The sequence below is a fragment of the Oncorhynchus clarkii genome, chromosome 13 (genome assembly GCF_045791955.1).
Source record: "Oncorhynchus clarkii lewisi isolate Uvic-CL-2024 chromosome 13, UVic_Ocla_1.0, whole genome shotgun sequence".
Lineage (NCBI taxonomy): Eukaryota > Metazoa > Chordata > Actinopteri > Salmoniformes > Salmonidae > Oncorhynchus > Oncorhynchus clarkii.
In genome coordinates, this window is record NC_092159.1 from 19,444,201 (window position 1) to 19,469,259 (window position 25,059).

General features: G+C 43.4%; 1 protein-coding gene across 1 annotated transcript in view; it reads right to left on the reverse strand.

Moving 5' to 3' along the window:
- LOC139423813 (VPS10 domain-containing receptor SorCS1-like) overlaps positions 1-25,059 on the reverse strand; it is a 159,862-nt gene that overhangs the window by 15,485 nt on the left and 119,318 nt on the right. The window contains exons 10-22 of the mRNA XM_071175448.1: positions 21,760-21,906; positions 20,528-20,630; positions 13,733-13,809; positions 13,100-13,191; positions 10,919-11,026; positions 9,043-9,160; positions 5,607-5,740; positions 4,073-4,186; positions 3,227-3,398; positions 2,782-2,968; positions 1,515-1,648; positions 753-876; positions 398-510 (exon numbers count right to left, since the gene is read on the reverse strand). Coding sequence (XP_071031549.1) covers positions 398-510; positions 753-876; positions 1,515-1,648; positions 2,782-2,968; positions 3,227-3,398; positions 4,073-4,186; positions 5,607-5,740; positions 9,043-9,160; positions 10,919-11,026; positions 13,100-13,191; positions 13,733-13,809; positions 20,528-20,630; positions 21,760-21,906 — 1,623 coding nt within the window. The remainder of the gene's footprint in view (positions 1-397; positions 511-752; positions 877-1,514; positions 1,649-2,781; positions 2,969-3,226; positions 3,399-4,072; positions 4,187-5,606; positions 5,741-9,042; positions 9,161-10,918; positions 11,027-13,099; positions 13,192-13,732; positions 13,810-20,527; positions 20,631-21,759; positions 21,907-25,059) is intronic.

Here is a 25,059-nt window from a genome sequence, read left to right on the forward strand (position 1 = left end):
TGTTGAGAAGTATTCCTGTCTGTAATAAAGCCCTTTTGTGGGGAAAAAATATTTGTGATTGGCTGGACCTGGCTCCAAAGTGGGTGGGCCTATGCCCTCCCAGCCCCACCCATGGCTGTGCCGCTACCCAGTCATGTGAAATCCATAGATTAGGGCCTAATGAATTTATTTGAATTGACTGATTTCCTTACATGAACTGTAACTCAGTAACATTTTTGAAATTGTTGCATGTTGAGTTTATATTTCTGCTCAGTATATACTGTGTGTGTGTGTGTGTGTGTGTGTGTGTGTGTGTGTGTGTGTGTGTGTGTGTGTGTGTGTGTGTGTGTGTGTGTGTGTGTGTGTGTGTGTGTGCATGTGATATACAGATATACAGTTAGATACAAGGACCACTCACTTTGACCATGGAGTTCTTGATGACTCTGCTGACGTCTAGTCTCCATTCGGCCACGTCGGGGTTGTGGTCATCCAGGTTAGATGAGAAGGCTAGTAGATGTGACCTGAAATATTCTGCACAGAGAAACAACTATATGATGATCAGCTGATGACGATGCTTTTTATTTCTGCCCTATTGTCTGAAATAATGAATGTGTCAAATGAATTAGTAGTAAACAATCATACTTACCAGCCAACCTCCAGTGCATTAAAATCTACAAAGTTAACTAGAAACAAACCTTCAGCAGTATACATGGCTGTCTGGCTGTTTACAATACAACAAAAAAAACACACAAAAAAAACTGCTCACTGCTCACCGTGGACAGCGATGGCTTTCCGGTCCTGCAGGATGGCGTTCCCAGCGGACACCTGCACGGTGACAGTGTTGACGCCTTCCCGGGAGAACGTGCACGCCACGCTCCCTTCCAGGGTGATTATCGGCTACAACGAGAAAGAGAGGAGACAGGGAGAGAGAGAGGGGGTGGGGGAGAGGGAGGGGGAGGGAGAGAGGGAAAGGGAAAGGGAGGGGGAGGGAGAGAGAGAGAGAGGAGAGAGGGAACGAGCGGGAGAGAGAGCGACCGAGAGAGGGGAAGAGCGAGAGAGCACGGGGGTTCCCAAGAGAGGCCCTTATCAACCTTGTTAACATCTCACACAGGCACTATTTACACTACAGAGGTGTCAGCCGGGAGGCAGGCAGGCAGCCACACACATAAACACAACCCACATCGCCCCCCAAGGAACCATGATCGCAGCTGTGCTGCATAGAACTGTCCGGGGAGAGTTCCATGAGACACCAGCAGTTCTCTCTGTCGTTACTTGGATCTCCATTTGTTTTTGAAATAGCTCAGACATGCTAATTCTGGATCATTTCCTCATGTACTAGAATAGCTAGCAGCTGCATTAGTAGCTAAACTCATTGCCCAACCAAACAAAACAAATTCTGAATTAAGTCAGACAAATACTGCTCTAATTTGTAAACCTGGCACAAATCTTTCTTCACGTCACTTTATCTTACAGTGTGAAGGATGAGCACACAATAAAACTACAAGTCCCAGCAGTATTGAAGTATCTCATCTTACCTCAGTGTTATTTCCGAACCACCAGATGTAGGTGACTGTTCCCACTTGGCTCGGCCACAGCACAGCAGTGAGGTTGACTTCCTTACTCTTCACCGCCACAAAGGGAGCGGAGAGATGGATATACTCCAGCTGACCTACTCAAAGTAACAAAAATACACGACAGTGAACCCACTGAGAATGACTCCACAACGTTTTGGGGCCTCTTATGAAATGGATAAAGTTGCATTCAAAATGATCTGCCCTAAAAATGCATCACAGTGAACTGACTGAATCCACAAAGTAAGTTTGTAGCCCCTTATAATATGAAATGAAGGCACAAAAAAATACATATTACAGTGAACCGATTGACTCCTTCAAGTTTTGGGGCCTCTAATTAAATGAAGGTAAGCAGAAAACTTCTGAGTATCCGTCTATGGGCCCCTTGTGAACTGAAGGCACATAGCGAAAAAAATGTGAGCTGCATTCAGAGGATCTGGTCCATTCTGGGACGTTGTGGTCGCCATCTGTGTGTTATTTTTCATCCCTGGCACTCCTGAGTCCTGGCTGGTCCCCATTTGTAATGGCTGGCACATCAAGATGGACAGATTGCAAGGTCCCACAGCTCCCTGATCAATAAGTCAACTACGTTACATCTGTCACCCACGAAACCACCAGGGGTGGTCAGCCCCATCATCACAGAGAAGACGGGAATGACTTGCATGTTAGAGTTAGAGTGGGGGTACGCTGAAGGGCTATCATATAGAGAAAATGGCTTCGGATTGACTGGAATTGTAATGGATTTAGGCTACCTTCATCTCCACTGATGTCGGACCATGACATGCATATGACACAGTATATGCCAGTGTTTTCTAACCCTGGTCCTCCAGTACCCCCAACAGTACACATTTTTATTGTGACCTTGGAAAAGCACACCTGATTCAACTTGTCAACTAGTCATCAAGCCCTCAATGAGTTGAATGAGGTGAGTTTGTCCAGGACTACAATACAAATGTGTACTGTTGGGGTACACGAGGACCAGGGCTGGGAAACACTGTTCTATGCAAGTAAAAGTCTGCAAAGGAACAATTTTGTGTGTCAGAATTGTATAACTACCTCACTCATATGTCTGTAGATTACAGGCTACACTGACTTGAGGTAAGGTACAGTAAGCTAAGCTAAGCTAAGGTATGCAACTACACTACACAAGTTAAAGGTTGAAGACCAAACATGAAGTATGGAGGTTGAAGACCATGACTTGGTGAACCCACAGTGAGAGAGACAGACTCACATGTGACGTGGAGGTACAGCACCACGCTCTCCGACCCCAGCCTGTTCTCTCCTGTAGCGGTCACACGGTAGATCCCGACAGCCTTGTAGACGTGCTTGACCCCATTCTCTATGGAGCTCACGTTGGAGTAGGTCAGAGTGTGACCGTCCCCGAAGTCCACCATGATGCTCGTCCTGGCTCCGTCGCCCTATACAGGAGGTGACAGTCATCAACGATTGAAGAAAGAAAACAGTACACTTACACTAGCTACTGTAGGTATTTCCATTAACATGTTATTTGGTAACACTTTATATGAAGATGTAATGGCATAGTAAGAGAATAGAGAGTATTTTGTTGCTATTACAGAAGTGGAGAGTTGACATACATTTTACAATACTGAGTTAAAGTCATGTCTGAATGAACTGGGAGCCAGTTACTGTATTGCTCCTTAGGAAAAACAACTCACCTCTTCAAGAAACACCAGGAAGGTGACATTGGTGCCCAGCGTAGCTGTCAGCTTTCCTTCACTGGTGACGAGGTGCAGGCCTTTGGGGGCCTGGGTAGGACAGTGCTGCCTCCTGGCCGTGTACTCTGCTATCACTCCCGCTGTGCAGTTATTGGACACAACCTTCCTGTAGCTGAATGAACATAGGTCACAACCGCGGTTAGAAGCTTTGCTGATGGATAGATGAGCATCGCGAAGAACGACCTTATCAGGTTAGCAGGTTGGCTATTGAGAACACATTATCTTACAATAATGTCCTGTCATTTGAAATATCCTTATTCCAATTGTACCTTTGCAGTCAGTTTGAATTAAATAGTGAATGAGTGTACATACAGATGTAGGAACTTAATTTGAGACAGAAATTAACCTTTTACTGCAGTGGGCTAAATCAGGGTCACACAGTGTGATTATTGGTAGTCTTAAACAAATCTACTTTGAAACAAGAGTATACACCTCACACACAAGGTTATGGGCTTAAAAAAAGAAGACACCTGTACCATGTCCGATATACAGTTGAAATGTATTCCATTTTGAGTTTGCATCCCAAAATTACTATTTATAGACATTACAGAAGACTGAAATATACCAAAACCTTTTGACATAGAAACACCGGATTTTATTTGTTGTTATGAAAAATATGAATAACATTCCACCAAAAATGTCTCTTTTGGTCATTGACGGCAGGAAACCTCAAATACACATGTTACATTTCCTACATTGCAGGAAAGTTCTCCATGCACAGGGTGATCAAATTAAGATCCAACATCTGTAAGAGGCTAATGAGAGTCCTGGGAATAATCTGCTTACCCAGTGCTGTTGATGAAAGTAGTCCCTGTGGTGCAGCTTCTAGACATGGACGATGGGAGGAACCAAAAGGCAGGGGTGCACTTGCCGTCACTCCGCCTATCGTAGCCATAGTCACTGTAATGTTTGGATCATACCAAAATAAACAACAGTCGAGTGAAATGCTACACAGTACAACTTCTATAAGTGATTAAATTCCTGACTCATACTGGTGACCCTGGATTCAAAATAATTGAAGAATTTCAATGGCACTTATTTATTTGACAGAAATGCTGTAATAATGCGATTGTCTTTTTAGTTTTTCAAAACCAGACAACGTTGTTTATGCTACAATAATAGCATTAACACGGTCGAGTGAAATTCTATGAAGTTTGTTTTGATACATTTGATTTATGTGACGTAGAGGAATTGTCTTTGAGGGTTTGGGGTGGGACTCTGCACTTGGGCCTGAAAACACTCTCATTCTCAAACAAACTGATTTGACAAAAAAACTTTTTCAAACACAGCTCTGGTTTGTGTGTCCTATCATTAAAAGGCAACGGTGCCAGCACGCGCGTCCTCAAAACGATAGGAACAAATTGGCCCAATTAGGCCGACATGCACACAGATGCAGAAGTGTTGTGATAGTTAATGAACGCTATTAAGCCCAGTGATTAATCGTCTCTTACTAAAACTCATTCCAAGTTTACCGCCTCACTCAAGGGGCCCACGGATTTGGGAATTAACAAAAGCAACATTAATAATACTGATAGATAATTCAAAGAAATGGATGGTGAAGTTTGTAGCAAATATGCTTTGGAAATGCGCCGTCGATGAACAGAGAGTCACTGGCCCAAGCTGAAAACCGCAATAGCAGTGAGAGTTGGTTTGTTTCATAAACGTATGGTGACATTGTAGGGAAGAGCAATGGCAGACATTCAAGGAGAAAGACACACATTCAAGGAGAAAGACACACACACACACACACACACACACACACACACACACACACACACCCCTATCCCACTCCCTATCCCCGTGCAAACTTGGATCCTTGCAACCCTCCTCTCTCTCTCTGTGCTTTTTCCATCATTCTTCGATACACACACAGCTTGGAGTGGTGCAGTTGACTGCATTCCATTTAGCCGGGGCAGCCTCCAAGAGAATCCAAAAGCTAAGTCTCCTCTGCAATTCTAATCTGGAGTGAGCTTCACCATGACGGTGATCCCTTATCTTTTCATCCTTCGCTTCCAGGCTTCTTTTTTTCGATCCTCCACTCCATATGCCAGTGGTATATTGATAGGGCGGCTTAGGCAGAAGTTGTAACGCTAGATGTGTTTGTGTTCGAGTAGTGTGTCGGAGTCTCTCCTCAAGTACCATCGGCCAGTTCCGGTTATTTGATCTGTTCCAGTACTATTCCATTCAAGTAAACCGTTAACTTGTGTAATGTTTACTACGTGTATTGTGTGGCAGTTTACTTACATTGTATTTACACTGTACCTACTTCTGCATCATTTGGGGATAATTCATGTGAAGCGGGACCCATCTGTCTACTCACCACTCAAAGTCGGCCTCTGTGCAGTCGCAGGGCGCCGAGGTCATCGTGACCGAGTACGTCTTACCCATAACGCACCTGGCTATGGGCTTCAACTTCCTGTAGATTCTTTTCACTCCCATGATGCACGGTTCGCCCTGTGGATATATTTTACGAATTGAAAGAAAAACAGAGAAAAGGGGTTGTTTTTGTTACATTTGCCATCGCCATAAATAATTTACTGCAGTGCGGTGAACCATATCATCATGTGTGTGAAAAGGCATGCGGTTGCTTTTCCCTTTACATGGGCTTATTTTGCATCGCTGCCCACTGAGGCTCATGTTGTGTGGTGTGCTAGCGGTAAGCGATGCTAAACTTAAAACACTTCTCTCTCTCTCTCTCATGTATCACTACACCCAAGCTGTTGCAGCTCGCTTGACTTAGTTTCGGAAAAACATTAAGATTTTTAGTTTTGGTACATTGGGCCTTGCTGCATGAATCAAAATTATTTTTTTAGGGGTGAAATAGTGGTTCTGCCATTCTCTCTCCTAGAGTCAGATGGTTTAACAGGAGGCTAGAGGAGTATACACTTCAGAGGCAGAGTTGGTTCTCTCTCTCTCTCTCAACATGATAACACAAAAGGCCTGACTGGGTCCAAATGGTCTTAAAGCCACAATCTGCCATTTCAACACCTTACCCTGCCACAGACTGTTGCTTTTTTTTTAACACACACCACAGCCTTTCCTTTGGGCCAGTTTCCAATCTGTTCTTCAGTGTTTACCTCTGTAATTGAATTGGACTGTTTTCCACTTCCATGGCTAAATGTTTTGATCGTTAGGGCCAGCCCAATCATATAGATGTCTGAGTCAATTACGGTAGCTCGGTCAGAATAAAGAAGCACTCTCCGTCTCATCCTTATGTTTGGCTCTGGGTCTGTCTAGGCTTGAGGTAGAGCATTCGCTCTGGCTCAAACGTATGCAGTGTTTTATAAGGAGAGTTGTAGAGACATACATACATCAACAAGAATTAGAGGGAGTATGCCTAAGAGCTTTTGGGCCTGAGGGAGAGGAACGCCCGGCACCTGTCCAGCTCACACTCAACAGCTCAACACAAAGCAGAGGATGGGGGTAGGGGAGTGATCAAGCAGTACACTGCATGTCGTAACTGTCTTTCATTCGATTAAGGGTCTCGGTCTATCTGGATCTCTCTGTCAAGTAAATGATAAGAGATGGAGGTTGGTGGGAATGGCCACAGAGCACACATGGTAGCAGTAGGGGCGGCATGTAGCTTAGCGGTTAAGAGCGTTGAGCCTGTAACCGAGAGGTCACTGGCTCAGTAACCGAGAGGTCACTGGCAAGACGACTAGGTGAAAAATCTCTCAATGTGACTTTGAGCAAGGCACTTTACCTGGATAAGAGAATATGCTAAATGACAAAACATTTTATGTCGCAGGTTAAAGACACACCGTGCAGAAATCGCTCTGCCGCTTCCTGGTTGATAAAATTTGAATAGTTAATTAGAATTAGCCTAATTTCAGTTTATGTGACAAGTATAGTGTAGATAATCATTGTAACATCTAAACCTCTGTGAAATATATTTTCCTGTAAGCAAAAATATTGTTTGAAGCTGGTGTACAAAATTGTAAGTAAGATGCAAAAACAATACTTATGAGCAGGAGGCATAGAAATAGCGCACATAGAACATATCTACCACTTCTTAAGACTTGCTGTCAATGAGAATGACAGATCTATAACTCACATTTCTATGTGAATTTCTTAATGTTTGACATATTTTTGAAGAAGTCAGTGTAAGTTACAAGTTTAATCCACATTTTAAAAGTTTGGGTGACACTTCAAAGTGTAAGATATAAAGAGCTCACAACTTCTTCCAATAGAAGTTCTTTGCTCATAAAGCACTGAGAGGGGTGTTGCTAGTGTTCTACATGTTAGGAGCTATCCATGGCTGAAATGACCAGGCTGAGGAAGGCCTCTGAAACCAGTTTTCTGCAGACAGAGTCACAGTTCCAGTGGAATCAAAGTTTACATTCACTTAGGTTGGAGTCATTAAAACTAATTTTATAACTTCAACTTCACTCCACAAATTTCTTGTTAACAAACTATAGTTTTGGCAAGTCGGTTAGGACATCTACATTGTGCATGACACAAGACATTTTTCCAACAATTGTTTACAGATAGATTTTTTCACTTATAATTCACCGTATCACAATTCCAGTGGGTCAGAAGTTTACATACACTAAGTTGACTGTGCCTTTAAACAGCTTGGGAAATTCAGAGAAAATGATGTCATGGCTTTAGAAGCTTCTGATAGGCTAATTGGCATCATTTGAATCAATTAGAGGTGTACATGTGGATGAATTTCAAGGCCTACCTTCAAACTCAGTGCCTCTTTGCTTGACATCATGGGAAAATCAAAATAAATAAGCCAAGACCTCGGAAAAAATATTGTCTGGTTCATCCTTGTCTGGTTCATCTATACAAACAATAGTACGCAAGTATGAACACCATGGGACCACGCAACCGTCATACCGCTCAGGAAGGTGACCCGTTCTGTCTCCTAGAGATGAACGTACTTTGGTGCGTAAAAGTGCAAAGCGGTTTGCAACTGCACATGTGGACAAAGATCGTACTTTTGGAGAAATGTCCTCTGGTCTGATGAAATAGAACTGTTTGGCCAAAATGACCGTCGTCATGTTTGGAGGAAAAAGGGGGAGGCTTACAAGCCGAAGAACACCATCCCAACCGTGAAGCACGAGGGTGGCAGCATCATGTTGTGGGAGTGCTTTGCTGCAGGAGGGACTGGTGCTCTTCACAAAATAGATGGTATTATGAGGAGGGAAAATTATGTGGATATATTGAAGCAACATCTCAAGACATCAGTCAGGAAGTTGAAGCTTGGTCGCAAGTGGCTCTTCCAAATGGACAATGACCCCAAGCATACTTCCAAAGTTGTGGCAGAATGGCTTAATTACAATAACGTCAAGGTATTGGAGTGGCCATCACAAAGCCCTGACCTCAATCCTATAGAACTGAAAAAGTGTGTGCGAGCACGGAGGCCTACAAACCTGACTCAGTTACACCAGTTCTGTCAGGAGGAATGTGCCAAAATTCACCCAACTTATTGTGGGAAGCTTGTGGAAGGCTACCCAAAACGTTTGACCCAAGTTAAACAATTTAAAGGCAGTGCTACCAAATTCTATTTGAGTGTATGTAAACTTCTGACCCACTGGGAATGTGATGAAGGAAATAAAAGCTGAAATAAATCACTCTCTACTATTATTCTGACATTTCACATTCTTAAAATAAAGTGGTGATCCTAACTGAACTAAGACAGGGAATTTTTACTAGGATTAAATGTCAGGAATTGTGAAAAACTGAGTTTAAATGTGTTTGGCTAAGGTGTATGTAAACTTCCGAATTCAACTGTATGTAGGTGCCATTACCCGGTTGTGTAGGTGCCATGTCTGGTAATCCCCCTCTGTACATCTCCGGTTGAAGATGGACCTGAAGTCAATCTTGACCAGCTGCCACTCGGACCGGTGACTGACGTGGCCAAAGATCCTGCAAACAGCAAGGAACCTTACAGCTGCAGCAGAAAAGGTACACTAGGATCTGGTTGTCAGATAGCAAAGCCACAGCAGCTGTGAACACTGATATGTACACTACACTGAAACACAGCAGTATGGTTATAATGATTAGGGTGACAGAGGGAAAAACACTAGTCAAACTAAGGAGTGTCAGGTACGGCACCCATATTAGGAAGTACCTCAGTTGTCCGACCGAGGCATCAGTCAAGACAAGTCACTTCTGAGCTGAATAAAATATACTTAGTTGGATAGAGGAATGTAAAAGTGTGGAGTCAACATTTTCTTTGACTTGGACAAACATGATAGTTATTACTAAAAGCTTTAGAGAAATTGCATTTGGCAACTAATGGAATCGAAATGAATCACTTAACAAAAAGAGATGTCTTACAGGGTGTGTATTTCCCTCAGATCCAACACAAACTTCAACCAAAATGCAAGGTCGTAACACCACATCAAATTAACATTCACATGTCGCAGAAAACATTCCTTCTCAGACAAAATTTGAGTGGGAGTTTTACTGGGATTTACCTCCTCTCTCTGCTAATCAAACAACAAATTTATCACACTCAATCCATCAATTAAGGGACTGAGGCACTGGTCTACAACTGTCACTAACTGTAAAATCATCATGAATTGATAAGAAAATGGTCTGAAATGAAATAATGATAAATAATGAGGTGTCCATACACAGAAAGGCAGAGAAAAAGAGTACACATTTCATTTTTTTTCCTATGAAAAGTTGTAGTAGGCTGTCAACAATCTTATATCCCACAGTCCTGTCTGTCTCAGCTGGTTCAGAGAAGTGCACTCTGGGCCTACAGGGAGAAAGTCCTATCTTATCCTACCATCTTCCCCTCATCTCTCTCTCTCTCTCCCCACTTCTGTCCTTCCCTCTCCCGATCTCAGCAGCTGTGGCCTATCCTTCTGTTGCCGTGCCGACTACAAAGTCAACTGTCTGTCCGTCACTCAGTTTTCGGTGATGACAGGTGTTAGATAACACTGATGTAAGGGCTACGGGAAACATTATGCGGCAGCCGTCAAAGTTGTACACCAAAAAAAGTACAATAAGAGCAGTATCATCTCACGTAGTATAGCTAAGTGGGTCATTCTAGAAGGAAATAAGTTGTAGAAAAGACGGAAAACTTCACATGCCATATTTCTTAAAACTATTGAGTCAATGTTGCTACATAATGCAGAAAGAACTTTTAGAGCCCTACTTTCCTATTCGGTCCTTTAGCCATAGTCTATTTTATTTTTGATGATGTTCCTCGTGTTCTTCAAAATGGAGTGCTCTGCTGTCGCCGGGCTCCCAACACCACTGATGTCTCTGTGATCATAATCCCGAGACAGATGGTTTGATGTGAGGCTAAACCTTAAGAGGGATCTATTCCATTTATGTTAGGGAAAATGGGCAGCCATCGCTGTCGTTACTACCAGGGCTTTGGAAACGAGCAAAACTCCCACCCACCCCCCACACAACGTCAACACATCTAACACGGTTAAGGTTCATTCAATCTCAATTCATTATGTTAACACATCAAACATACTGTATATCTGCAATCAGATGGGATTTGATTTTACAGTGTGGTGTAGTGGTATAGTAGTCTATACGGACAACATACAGAAACACTTCTGGGCCAACGTTTGAATCCTGCATCCATCCTTTTTGGTTCAGAGTTTCCCCTTACCGGTCTCCCTCTCATTCAAAATTGGGTAAATAAAGTTGATTTACGTCATAATGAGAGTCTCCTCCCCCGGCTCCCCTAGCAACCCGTCCACAAACAGGGGCGACATGGTGAAACTGTATTTATTCCACTCTCTCCCCTCGTCGAAACTCATCCTGTGGGAGGAACCATAGAAAGAGAATGAGAGCTAATGTATTTAACAGTATTCTAGTATTTTCTTCTGTATCTCTATGGGAGAGACCATAGCAATAGAATGAGAACTCCATTAGTGTATTTAACAGTATTATAAACTAAGCAAAAAAAGAAAAGGCCCTTTTTCAGGACCCTGTCTTTCAAAGATAATTTGTAAAAAAAAAATCTAAATAACTTCACAGATCTCACACTGTTTCCCATGTGTGTTCAATGAACCATAAACAATTAATGAACATGCACCTGTGGAATGGTCGTTAAGACACTAACAGCTTACAGACGGTAGGCAATTAAGGTCACAGTTACGAAAACTTAGGACACTAAAAGAGGCGTTTCTATTGACTCTGAAAAACACCAAAAGAAAGATGCCCAGGGTCCCTGCTCATCTGTGTGAATGTGCCTTAGGCATGCTGCAAGGAGGCATGAGGACTGCAGATATGGCCAGGGCAACAAATTGCAATGTCCGTACTGTGAGACGCCTAAGACAGCGCTACAGGGAGACAGGACGGACACATGATCATCCTCACAGTGGCAGACCATGTGCAACAACACCTGCACAGGATCAGTGCATCTGAACATCACACCTGCAGGACAGGTACAGGATGGCAACAACAACTGCCCGAGTTACACCAGGAACGCACAATCCCTCCATCAGTGCTCAGACTGTCCGCAATAGGCTGAGAGAGGCTGGACTGAGGGCTTGTAGGCCTGTTGTAAGGCAGGTCCTCACCAGACATCCCCGGCAACAACGTCGCCTATGGGCACAACCCCACCATCGCTGGACCAGACAGGACTGGCAAAAAGTGCTCTTCACTGATGATTTGCGGCTTTGTCTCACGAGGGGTGATGGTCGGATTTGCGTTTATCGTCGAAGGAATGAGCGTTACACCGAAGCCTGTACTCTGGAGCGGGATCGATTTGGAGGTGGAGGGTCCGTCATGGCTTGGGGCGGTGTGTCACAGCATCATTGGACTGAGCTTGTTGTCATTATAGGCAATCTCAACGCTCCTCCCACATGTGGTACCCTTACTGCAGGCTCATTCTGATATGACCCTCCAGCATGACAATGCCACCAGCCATACTGCTCGTTCTGTGCGTGATTTCCTGCAAGACAGGAATGTCAGTGTTCTGCCATAGCCAGTGAAGAGCCCGGATCGCAATCCCATTGAGCACGTCTGGGACCTGTTGGATCGGAGGTTGAGGGCTATGGCCATTCCCCCCAGAAATGTCTGGGAACTTGCAGGTGAGTTGGTGGAAGAGTGGGGTAACATCACACAGCAAGAACTGGCAAATCTGGTGCAGTCCATGAGGAGATGCACTGCAGTACTTAATGCAGCTGGTGGCCACACCAGATACTGAATGTTACTTTTGATTTTGCCCCCCCCCCTTTGTTCAGGGACACATTATCCCATTTCTGTTAGTCACGTCTGTGGAACTTGTTCAGTTTATGTCTCAGTTGCTGAATCTTGTTATGTTCATACAAATATTTACACATAAAAAATAAATGCAGTTGACAGTGAGAGGACGTTTCTTTTTATGTTTAGTTTAGTATTTTCTGCTGTATAGTTTAGTATTTTCTGCTGTATCTTTATGGCAGAAACCATAGCAATACAATAATAACACATACCATAACGGATGGACAGAATTAGAACATATTATAGTGTATACTATTACAGTATTATATGCATCTCTATGGGAGAAAACAAACATCTTCTCCAGTGTCTTATCCAATTGCTAAAAACTGAATTTTAATTATTCAACATAGGATAGGATATGAGCACTGCATTTCTAAAGGCATTGAAAGGCAAGGCTTACATCACGTAATGAACAGGGAAAGGTGAAATTGAATAGCAATCGTCAAAGGAGGAGAATATCTCACCGCCTACTGGTTTGGAATTACACTAATAACTTCCTATGTTCTTAGACATACTCATTACACTATCAGGCTTGTGGGAACGTGAGGATGTAAGTCTTCCTCAGAGAGAGAGAGAGAGTTGATGCAAACCATGCCAAATTCTATTTTTCTAATAGAGATTCACCATAGGTGTCGGATGGGGAGTGGAGTGTGTCTTATAGCCACCAGGGCCCCTCCTTGGTCCAGGTAGAGAACACTGTACTCCTCATCAAAGATCTGAAAGGAAAAAGGTAAAAAGTATAAACTCATTATATGACTAGCGTTATTGATTGCCAAGACATTTTTGTTTTAGTAGTGGACTTTAATGTTGATGAAAGAGCAACCTAATGAACGAAGGTACACACACATAGGCAAGCACACACATACACACCCCCCTTACACACATCAGATCTCCCTTCCTCCCCCCCTCTCAACACCAAAACACACCACACTTCGATGTGGCGTGACGTTGCCGAGTCAATTCTCTACTAATTATTTTTCATCTGCGTCCTTTAATTAGACACAAGGCCCCTTACATTAAAATTGCGGCCGTCATATAAGGGAGGTGGAGAAGAAGGTGGCACAGACACCCACCCACGGGCATCGTTGTGCGGACAAAGGCAGGGGGGCTACCGAATAACATTAGTCTCAAGATCTCATTTGATTATTTGCACTAAATCACAGCGGCGGGTGGCAAAGTGGTGGATTAAACACCATCCTGGGGATGATGATGTAGTTATTGAGATGGTGAGGATCTCCCTCCCTCCCTCCCCCTCACCTGTCTCCACGTGTTGCCGGCGTCCGAGGTGATGAACATGCTCACGTTGCTGGTGGTCAACTCCGCTCCGATGGAGCCTGATGAGAGGGGTGGGGGGGTAGGTGAAGTGTTCAGGATCAGAGAGTCCCGTATGACTTTAGCCAACTGCTAAACTATTGATATCCTTGAGGGTGTGGGGCTGATCTAAATCAAATCCAAAATTCCACAGCTGTCTGATATACTGTACATGACCTTAATAAAAAGTTCAAAGTCATACAGGAAGTGTCTTAAATTACAGAAGTCATGTCATTTCTTCCTGAAGGACACACAGACTATATACTAGAGTCAAAGTCAGTCATGTCCTTTCATACATTGACATTGATAACTAAAAAGGTTTCCTAACACACATTACAGTAATATAGTCCACTTACTGTGCAGTATTAACCATCCAGTCTCCTCTATCACATAAAGACCTCCACTTTCAGACTGAGGCTGTTGAGTCTTCTACTATAATTACTCCCATTTAGTGGCTAATTAGAGTCAGGTGGTTTAACAGGAGGCTAGAGGAGAAGTGTTCCAGAGTGTACCCCTCAGAGGCAGAGTTGGCTACCCCTGTGTCTCAGTGGCTCTGTGTGTGTGTCACGGACTCTGCGTGTGTGTCACGGGCTCTGCGTGTGTGTCACGGGCTCTGCGTGTGTGTCACGGGCTCTGCGTGTGTGTCACGGGCACTGCGTGTGTGTCACGGGCTCTGCGTGTGTGTCACGGGCTCTGCCTGTCTCTCTCTCTCTCACTCTCCTTCCTTCCTTCCTTCCTTCCTTCCTTCCTTCCTTCCTTCCTCCCTCCCTCCCTTCCTTCCTTCCTCCATTCCTTCCTTCCTTCCTTGCCTCCCTCTCCTGACCTCCTTCCTAACAGGAGGGTACAGGAGAACTGTTCCAGAGTGTAACCCTCAGAGCCCCGCTCCCTCCAAATCATCTCTCTCCCCCCTGCATGCTATATGCCTCTTCTACTGTTCTTTGTTTAACTTATCTATCATGACACCTAGTCACTTTATCCTGCCTTCACGTACATATCTACCTCAAATACCTCGTACTACTGCACATTGATCTAGTCCCTGTATGCTGCTCCATTCATGTGTATTATATTCCTCTTGTGTTACTATTTTTCTTTTTATTGGAATTTCTAAAACTCTGCATTGTTGGGAAGGGCTTGTATGTAAGCATTTCACACCTGTTGTTTTCTGCGCATGTGACAAATGAAATGTGATTTTATTTAACTAGATTTGTACCCTAGGATTAAGGGCTTTTATCCAGTGTCGAGGTGAAACAGTCCTCTGCTCACTTTCCCTACAGCTGTTGCTTTAGAGATCTAGGACCTAGCAAAACACTGTCGGTTACAGTAGCCTACTTTGAATGGATACAGAGATGTGAAATAACAATTTGTGTGTTTGCAATGACTCAGCTAAACACAGTCTCACATTATGGATATAATATTCTATATAATGGATACAGAGATGTTCTGTAATAGCAATTGTACATGTACTAGCGATAGACCTTCTGTCATACCATGCCAGTTGTACTACCCCATGAAGTCCCAGCCCTTCAGTTCTCCAGAGACCACATGGCACTGTCTAGTAGTAGACTAGACCCACTCCTGACTCCTAAGGCGTGTGGAGATATGTCATAGACTAGTCTAGCCCAGCAGGAATTAAAAGCCCTACAGCTAAAATGTGAAGTCATTCTGAGACTGATGCTGGTATTGAGTCCAAAATGGCACCCTATTCCCTATTTAGTGCATAGGCTCTGATCAAGGGTAGTGCACTGTATTGGGAACAGGGTGATATTTGGGGCACGACATAGTCTCTGATCCTCCTGTGGTGTTTGTTTTACTCCACTAACGGTGGGGAGATGATGAGTGCATCGAGCGGACATGCACTCCTGTGCCCGGACTCCCAGTCGGCAGCCATATAGGGCTAAACCGTGATGGGTTTAGTTTTGTGCACCACTGTGAGTTTCTGGATTATGGTTTCCTGTGTTTAGCCACAAATTTGACTTGACACAGACATGCTGCCACCTAGGTTCTCGTGGAAGAGAAAAACTCACAGTGGATGGTAGGGCTGGTTGTTAAGTTTAAGGAAAAAAACTATATAACAAATGTCCCTTTTTATACAACGGGTGGGTCTAATCCTGAACCACATTCCATCTGATGTCAATTCCACAAGTTACCACCAGCTAAATCTATGACGTTATAATACCTATTTACTCTGTTCCATCTGACTGTGGAATCCACTTTCTCATCAACCCAGCCAGGCAATTTATAAACTTGATCTCCACTATAAAAAGCCTCTAGTCATTATCTCACATTTCTTTTAGACTAACATTTAGTTTTCAACAATAGAGAAACCTTGCTGTCTGTCTGTCTGTCTGTCATTGTTTCAATATTCAAGTTCAGCTGTCCCATAGTAATGAATGTGTCTGGAGTTGGGACGAGACAGACAGGCAGGCTGGCAACGTTTCTCAGCCAGTCAAAATCATGAATTAGCTGGCATAATCTTTATAGATGTATACAAAGAAATGTCAATTGAAAAGAGGTGAAACGAAACAAAGTGTAGCTAGCTTGCCGTCTTTCCAGCTTCAGTTTGAAGTGATTGACTTCATCTCAAGACTAACAACACCCGTGCCAATATATCCTCCAAACAGCGGCATCTCGGGCATTATCACTTTTATTTTTTATTTTATTTCACCTTTATTTTACCAGGTGGGCCAAGATAAAGCAAAGCATTTCGACACATACAACAATACAGAGTTACACATGGAATAAACAAACATACAATCAATAATACTAGAAAAGTCTATATACAGTGTGTGCAAATGAGGTAAGATAAGGGAGGTAAGGAATGATGGCGAAGTAATTACAACCTTAATTCACATTGGAGTGAATACATGTGCAGAAGATGAATGTGCAAGTAGAGATACTGGGGTGAAAAGGAGAAAGATAAATAAATAAATACAGTATTGGGATGAGGTAGTTGGATGGGCTATTTACAGATGGGTATGTACAGGTGCAGTGATCTGTGAGCTGCTCTGACAACTGGTGCTTAAAACTAGTGAGGGAGATATGAGTCTCCAGCTTCAGAGATTTTTGCAGTTCGTTCCAGTCATTGGCAGCAGAGAACTGGAAGGAAAGGCGGCCAAAGAGGAATTGGCTTTGGGGGTGACCAGTGAGATATACCTGCTGGAGCACGTGCTACAGGTGGGTGCTGCTATGGTGACCAGTGAGCTGAGATAAGGTGGGGCTTCACCTAGCAAAGACCTGTAGATGACTTGGAGCCAGTGGGTTTGGCGATCGGTTGAAGAGCATGCATTTAGTTTTACTTGCATTTAAGAGCAGTTGGCGGCCACGGAAGGAGAGTTTTATGGCATTGAAGCTCGTCTGGAGGTTAGTTAACACAGTGTCCAAAGAAGGGCCAGAAGTATACAGAATGGTGTTGTCTGCGTAGAGGTGGATCAGAGAATCACCAGCAGCAAGAGCGACATCATTGAGGTATACAGAGAAGAGAGTCGGCCCGAGAATTGAGCCCTGTGGCACCCCCATAGAGACTGCCAGAGGTCCGGACAACGGGCCCTCTGATTTGACACACTGAACTCTATCAGAGAAGTAGTTGGTGAACCAGGCGAGGCAGTCATTTGAGAAACCAAGGCTGTTGAGTCTGCCGATAAGAATGTGGTGATTGACAGAGTCAAAAGCCTTGGCCAGGTCGATGAATGCAGCTGCACAGTAATGTTTTTTATCGATGGCGGTTATGGTATAGTTTAGGACCTTGAGTGTGGCTGAGGTGCACCCATGAGCAGCTCTAAAACCAGATTGCATAGCGGGGAAGGTACGTTGGGATTTGAAATGTTAACTTGGCTTTCGAAGACCTTAGAAAGGTAGGGTAGGATAGATATACAGTGCCTTGCGAAAGTATTCGGCCCCCTTGAACTTTGCGACCTTTTGCCACATTTCAGGCTTCAAACATAAAGATATAAAACTGTATGTTTTTGTGAAGAATCAACAAGAAGTGGGACACAATCATGAAGTGGAACAACATTTATTGGATATTTCAAACTTTTTTAACAAATCAAAAACTGAAAAATTGGGTGTGCAAAATGATTCAGCCCCCTTAAATTAATACTTTGTAGCGCCACCTTTTGCTGCGATTACAGCTGTAAGTCACTTGGGGTATGTCTCTATCAGTTTTGCACATCGAGAGACTGACATTTTTTCCCATTCCTCCTTGCAAAACAGCTCGAGCTCAGTGAGGTTGGATGGAGAGCATTTGTGAACAGCAGTTTTCAGTTCTTTCCACAGATTCTCGATTCAGGTCTGGACTTTGACTTGGCCATTCTAACACCTGGATATGTTTATTTTTGAACCATTACATTGTAGATTTTGCTTTATGTTTTGGATCATTGTCTTGTTGGAAGACAAATCTCTGTCCCAGTCTCAGGTCTTTTGCAGACTCCATCAGGTTTTCTTCCAGAATGGTCCTGTATTTGGCTCCATCCATCTTCCCATCAATTTTAACCATCTTCCCTGTCCCTGCTGAAGAAAAGCAGGCCCAAACCATGATGCTGCCACCACCATGTTTGACAGTGGGGATGGTGTGTTCAGGGTGATGAGCTGTGTTGCTTTTACGCCAAACATAACGTTTTGCATTGTTGCCAAAAAGTTCAATTTTGGTTTCATCTGACCAGAGCACCTTCTTCCACATGTTTGGTGTGTCTCCCAGGTGGCTTGTGGCAAACTTTAAACGACACTTTTTATGGATATCTTTAAGAAATGGCTTTCTTCTTGCCACTCTTCCATAAAGGCCAGATTTGTGCAATATACGACTGATTGTTGTCCTATGGACAGAGTCTCCCACCTCAGCTGTAGATCTCTGCAGTTCATCCAGAGTGATCATGGGCCTCTTGGCTGCATCTCTGATCAGTCTTCTCCTTGTATGAGCTGAAAGTTTAGAGGGACGGCCAGGTCTTGGTAGATTTGCAGTGGTCTGATACTCCTTCCATTTCAATATTATCGCTTGCACACATCTCCTTGGGATGTTTAAAGCTTGGGAAATATTTTTGTATCCAAATCCGGCTTTAAACTTCTTCACAACAGTATCTCGGACCTGCCTGGTGTGTTTCTTGTTCTTCATGATGCTCTCTGCGCTTTTAACGGACCTCTGAGACTATCACAGTGCAGGTGCATTTATACGGAGACTTGATTACACACAGGTGGATTGTATTTATCATCATTAGTCATTTAGGTCAACATTGGATCATTCAGAGATCCTCACTGAACTTCTGGAGAGAGTTTGCTGCACTGAAAGTAAAGGGGCTGAATAATTTTGCACGCCCAATTTTTCAGTTTTTGATTTGTTAAAAAAGTTTGAAATATCCAATAAATGTCGTTCCACTTCATGATTGTGTCCCACTTGTTGTTAATTCTTCACAAAAAAAATACAGTTTTATATCTTTATGTTTGAAGCCTGAAATGTGGCAAAAGGTCGCAAAGTTCAAGGGGGCCGAATACTTTCGCAAGGCACTGTAGGTCTATAGCAGTTTGGGTCTAGTGTCTACCCCTTTGAAGAGGGGGATGATCGTGGCAGCTTTCCAATCTTTGGGAATCTCAGACGATACGAAAGAGAGGTTGAACAGACTAGTCAGAGGGGTTGCAACAATTTGGGCAGATCATTTTAGAAAGAGAAGGTTCAGATTGTCTAGCCCGGCTGATTTGTAGGGGTTCAGATTTTGCAGCTCTTTCAGAACATCAGCTATCTGGATTTAGGTGAAGGAGAAATGGGGAGGCTTGGGAGATTGGCTGTGGGGGGAGCAGGGCAGTTGACCGGGGTAGGGGTAGCCAGGTGGAAAGCATGGCCAGCCGTAGAAAAATACTTTTTGAAATTCTCAATAGTAGTGGATTTATCAGTGGTGACAATGTTTCCTAGCCTCAGTGCAGTGGGCAGCTGGGAGGAGGTGCTCTTATTCTCCATGGATTTTACAGTGCCCCAGAACGTTTTTGAGTTTGTGCTACAGGATGCAAATTACTGTTTGAAAAAGCTAGCCTTAGCTTTCCTAACTGCCTGTGTATATTGGTTCCTAACTTCCCTGAAATAGAAGCATGTTCAGTTGGGTGGCAAAGGTGGTATTTTACCATTACGAAACCATATATTTAGTCTCTGTTCATGTGTAAATGGGAGACTGTCATATCTGACTGAAAGGCCCACGTATAGCCAGTGATAAGCAGTCTGTCACGAAGAGTCAACAGTTACATACAGCACAATATAAAAGACAATAGAAGGGCGCTAGTCAGGCAGTGACTGGAGGAGAATAAGAAAAGGCACTTAAGAGGAACAGCAGGCACTCTGAAGATGCTGTCCCACTCTAGAATTCCCAAGTGTAGCACTTAGCTAGTAAATCCATCTGTATACAACGCACAGTGGTGACAGCGTGGGGACGTCAGTATGGGCCAACAACAAATATTATGCATGGCCGTCCTAAAGTATGCTGGATCAGAAACTTTTCAGGAAATGCTTTGGGCTGAGTACATAATTTAAATCCGGATATATTTGCAACATGAATGAAGCCCATAAATTGTATAACTGCCAGTGTTTGAAAACTTTAATACAGGCCTATATGTTCTTCCCGGAACGATAAAGTATGCAAATTGTCTAAATTCAACTCATAAAGTCAAAGAAACCCCTCAAGAATCTGAGCTTCACAAAAAGAACGCAGTAAATGTAACTTTACAAATCCACACTGCCACTTTAAATAAAATCCCATGTTCACCTACCTGAGGCCACAATGATCCCCGGGGCAGAGTCCTTGCTCTCGATATTCCCCGACGTGTAGGGGTTGGCCGACACATGCAGGTGGAGGTGTAGGGAACAGTATGGCTGGGGAAGAAGAACAAACAGAACAGTTAGCCTGACTCGTTAGCAAAGGAGGGGGAAGATCTGTCAACAGAATAGACTTAACTGTATGTCAACACAAACCCCCATTAGAGAAGACCCTCAAGCAAATAGCCATCGAGGTGGGATTTATTGACACACACATGAATGCACGCACACACACACACACACACACACACACAGAAACACACACACGCATTTGCACATACACAACCCCCCCCCTCATCATAAATCCTCACACAAACACTACTCCCCATTGGGTCCTTCGACCATTAGTTTTGATTGGAATAACCTTTAGCTACACAATTCTCATTAGGACACTGCAAATGCCAGTAGTGCGAGCGTATGTGTTGTGTGTGTGTGTGTTGTGTTTAGAGGTTTATTAAAAGGCTGACATTTTCTGACAAACGACTGCATAATACTGGGTGAAGGCGAGGTGCGCTATTGAATCACTAATTACTTTATCAAAGGGTAATTATTTTGGGGTGTATTAAGGAAGCTAAAAATGGGGCTATGCTCTACCCCTTGGCTGACTGGGACCTGTATCTATACTACACACTGTAATAAAGCTGATAATTAAAGCAAATCTGTGTTACTTTGAGCCTTTTAGACGGCCAGCACACTTAACTATGAGGAAGACCCCGAATAGAGTTGATATCCACAAACAATACAGCAAAGGTCTCAACTTTGGAACTACTTGAAAGTAGCTATTAGCTAGCATGAACAATCAACACCCAAGTTTGTGGAGAAACAAAGAAAAGAAAAGCATAGTTTGTCTCTCTCTTTCTGACATCTCCAGCTCTAAACGTGAGATCAGTTTATTGGACTGGATCAAAATCAAAATGGCTGACCTTTCAGCTCCGCTAGCTTCCTACGCTGCACAACCTCCGGAGCGCTCAGCTTTGACGAGCAGTGCTCTTTCAGAGCTCTATCCCCCTTCGCTCACCACCTCAGCACCGCGGCAACGGCCCGGCTCAGTCAACTTCTGACAAGGCCCCGTTGACAAGTCCAACAGTGTTATGACGTGTGTGTGTGTGTACCCATGTGTGTATCCATGTGTGTTTGGTACGTGCGTGCATCTGTTTGTGCGGTGTGTGCGTGTGTGTGTCCTCACTAGTTCACAGCGGATGCTGTTTCCCCTCAGGTCAGCAGTGGGAGCCTGCAGGAGCCTCCAGTCTCTCCCTCTGTTGTAGGTGATGTAAGTCTTCACCACGTTGTCCGTCTTCTTGTTGGCGAGGAACATCCCTTTTATTCCCGCCACCTAGGAGATAGAGATTAGGGAAAACATGATGTAATACTCCTAAAAGAAGTAAAGATGTAATACTTCTATTAGATCCTGCTATCAGCCCCAAATTGTAGCTGGTCTAATAATGAGTGGTTACTTCAAGGAAGGTTCTAGACCTATTTCTAGGGAAATGGTCAGACACATTGTTCTCAACTAAAAGTGATCTTATGTTATTTTTTTTGTCTTTTATTAACGTGAGAAGTACAAAATGTAAGTTTGTTATGAACAAAGTACGAGACCAGGCTGTCTCACCAAGATAATGGATGAGAGATAAAAATACCTGACTAATATTACGCATTTTCATAGAGTCTAGACGATAAATCACGTCTTACTTAATACAAACATATATTATATGGTGTTTAGCGAGATGTTATCACGTTTTTTTGGTTATAGGATGTGTGTGTGATTCGCCAGAGGGGATCTACTGTAATATGCATGCAGATGTAGGATCTTAATTAGACCTATATTGTCAAGACAAAATAATCCTGCAGCCACAGGATTTTAACGTTCAGTCCATAATGTTGCTTGATCGGTGGTTAGGCTATTAGCTGGCAAAAAGTGGGCTCCATAACCGTGTGTTAGTGCAGGTTTTCAGTTAATTTATGCAAATCACAAAGCTCATCTGCATTTTCTGCAGTGCAGGAAAATTCTCAGTAACAAAAGAGAGAACAAATTACGATCCGACATCTGTATCACAATCATATCTCCTGCATTAAGCAGAGCACAATATATTATGATGCATATTACAGTAGATCCCCTCTGGCGATACACACACACATCCTATAACCATTAAAAGCGTGATAACATCTCGCTAAAAGCCATTTTTTTACAAAATAAGTAAGAAGCGATTTATCGTCTAGACTAGACTCTCTGTATGTAGTAAGATACGGGTGTCCTAAGTTAATCTGACTTGGGGGCTTGGGAAATAACTCTGAATATGAAATTGAGTTGAAGTCCTCACATGCATCTGCCAAGCACTCCCTTCTCGTCAATAATTGACAGATACTTCAGTCTCGCCTGGAGCTCAGATTTTAGCATATGCTGTGTTTCGGGTCCCCGACCCCAATCAAGGGACTGGATTTGATTCTATCGCCGATCTCAAGGCCAAATGAGAGCCTTAGACGCGGCTGGTATATCATCAACAGCTTAATTATTTAATTTTCGATGGAGCTGATATTTTCTTCCCTGGCAATCTGGTGTACAGCGGGCCCCACGTTTGAATCAGGTATGTAAGCTAATGTCTGCAGTTATTCATCAAAGAAAAGAATGTGCGCGTCAGCAGTTTGAAACTGCTTCTGTGTTCATTCCAAAGCGCCTTTGAAAATGGAACAGCAACTCGGTTTACTTCCAAAAGTGACAGGAGATTACTTTATTCTCTACACCTCCTGGTTCTTAAACTCTCCCACATTGATCGCTAGTCAATATAATCTAATATTACTGGAGTAGGTAATATAGAGAAAGAATAGGTCTATTTGGGAAGATTGCATTTAAACGAGGCTGTTTGATGGTTATTATCAGTGATATATTCATTCCATCTGTCAACTGTGTGATTGGAAATCATTCAATACATCAAAGTGCTTGGGGGTCGAACACCTTGAAACTGTATAGTTTGTACTTCTGCCAACTCTGGCTGCATTCGATATCATGGCCCCAAAGGGACGTCACACTTCAAAGCCTACTATAGGCCTGGGCCTAGTTACTGTACCACTAGAGTATATGGTATAGGTGTTCCAGAGCCTAGCTCCAGAGGCAACAATTCATTTCCGGTCTCAGGAAAGATGAAGGCAATTGGTATCTCAAGGTTACACTCTAGCGCAAACCACCTCTGTTTCTAACATTACATGCCACCCTTGTGCATTGGGAACCTGTATGTGTATTAACCATTTCTCCAGTGTATTTACAGATCAATCATGACATTAAGCATTTCCCTTCACCACACTCCTGCCTTGTTTACAGTATATTCACTGTATACATACATACCGGTACATACATACATACATACATACATGCATACAGTGGGGTAATTGCACCAATTGTGCAAGTTCTCCCACTTAAAAAGATGAGAGAGGCCTGTAATTTTTATCATAGGTACACTTCAACTATGACAGAAAAATGAGGGAAAAAAATCCAGAAAATCACATTAAAGAATTCTTAATGAATTGATTAGCAAATTATGGTGGAAAATAAGTATTTGGTCACCAACAAAAGTTTATCTCAATACTTTGTTATATACCCTTTGTTGGCAATGCCAGAGGTCAAACGTTTTCTGTAAGTCTTCACAAGGTTTTCACACACTGTTGCTGGTATTTTGGCCCATTCCTCCATGCAGATCTCCTCTAGAGCAGTGATGTTTTGGGGCTGTTGCTGGGCAACACGGACTTTCAACTCCCTCCAAAGATTTTCTATGGGGTTGAGATCTGGAGACTGGCTAGGCCACTCCAGGACCTTGAAATGCTTCTTACGAAGCCACTCCTTCGTTGCCCGGGCGGTGTGTTTGGGATCATTGTCATGCTGATAGACCCAGCCACGTTTCATCTTCAATGCCCTTGCTGATGGAAGGAGGTTTTCACTCAAAATCTCACGATACATGGCCCCATTCATTCTTTCCTTTACACGGATCAGTCGTCCTGGTCCCTTTGCAGAAAAACAGCCCCAAAGCATGATGCTTCCACCCCCATGCTTCACAGTAGGTATGGTGTTCTTTGGATGCAACTCAGCATTCTTTGTCCTCCAAACACGACGAGTTGAGTTTTTACAAAAAAGTTATATTTTGGTTTCATCTGACCATATGACATTCTCCCAATCTTCTTCTGGATCATCCAAATGCTCTCTAGCAAACTTCAGACGGGCCTGGACATGTACTAGCTTAAGCAGGGGGACACTTCTGGCACTGCAGGATTTGAGTCCCTGGCGGCGTAGTGTGTTACTGATGGTAGGCTTTGTTACTTTGGTCCCAGCTCTCTGCAGGTCATTCACTAGGTCCCCCCGTGTGGTTCTGGGATTTTTGCTCACCGTTCTTGTGATCCTTTTGACCCCACGGGGTGAGATCTTGCATGGAGCCCCAGATATATATACATATATTCACAGTATTTTTATTTTATTGAGACAGAGATAGGTAGAGATGAGCAG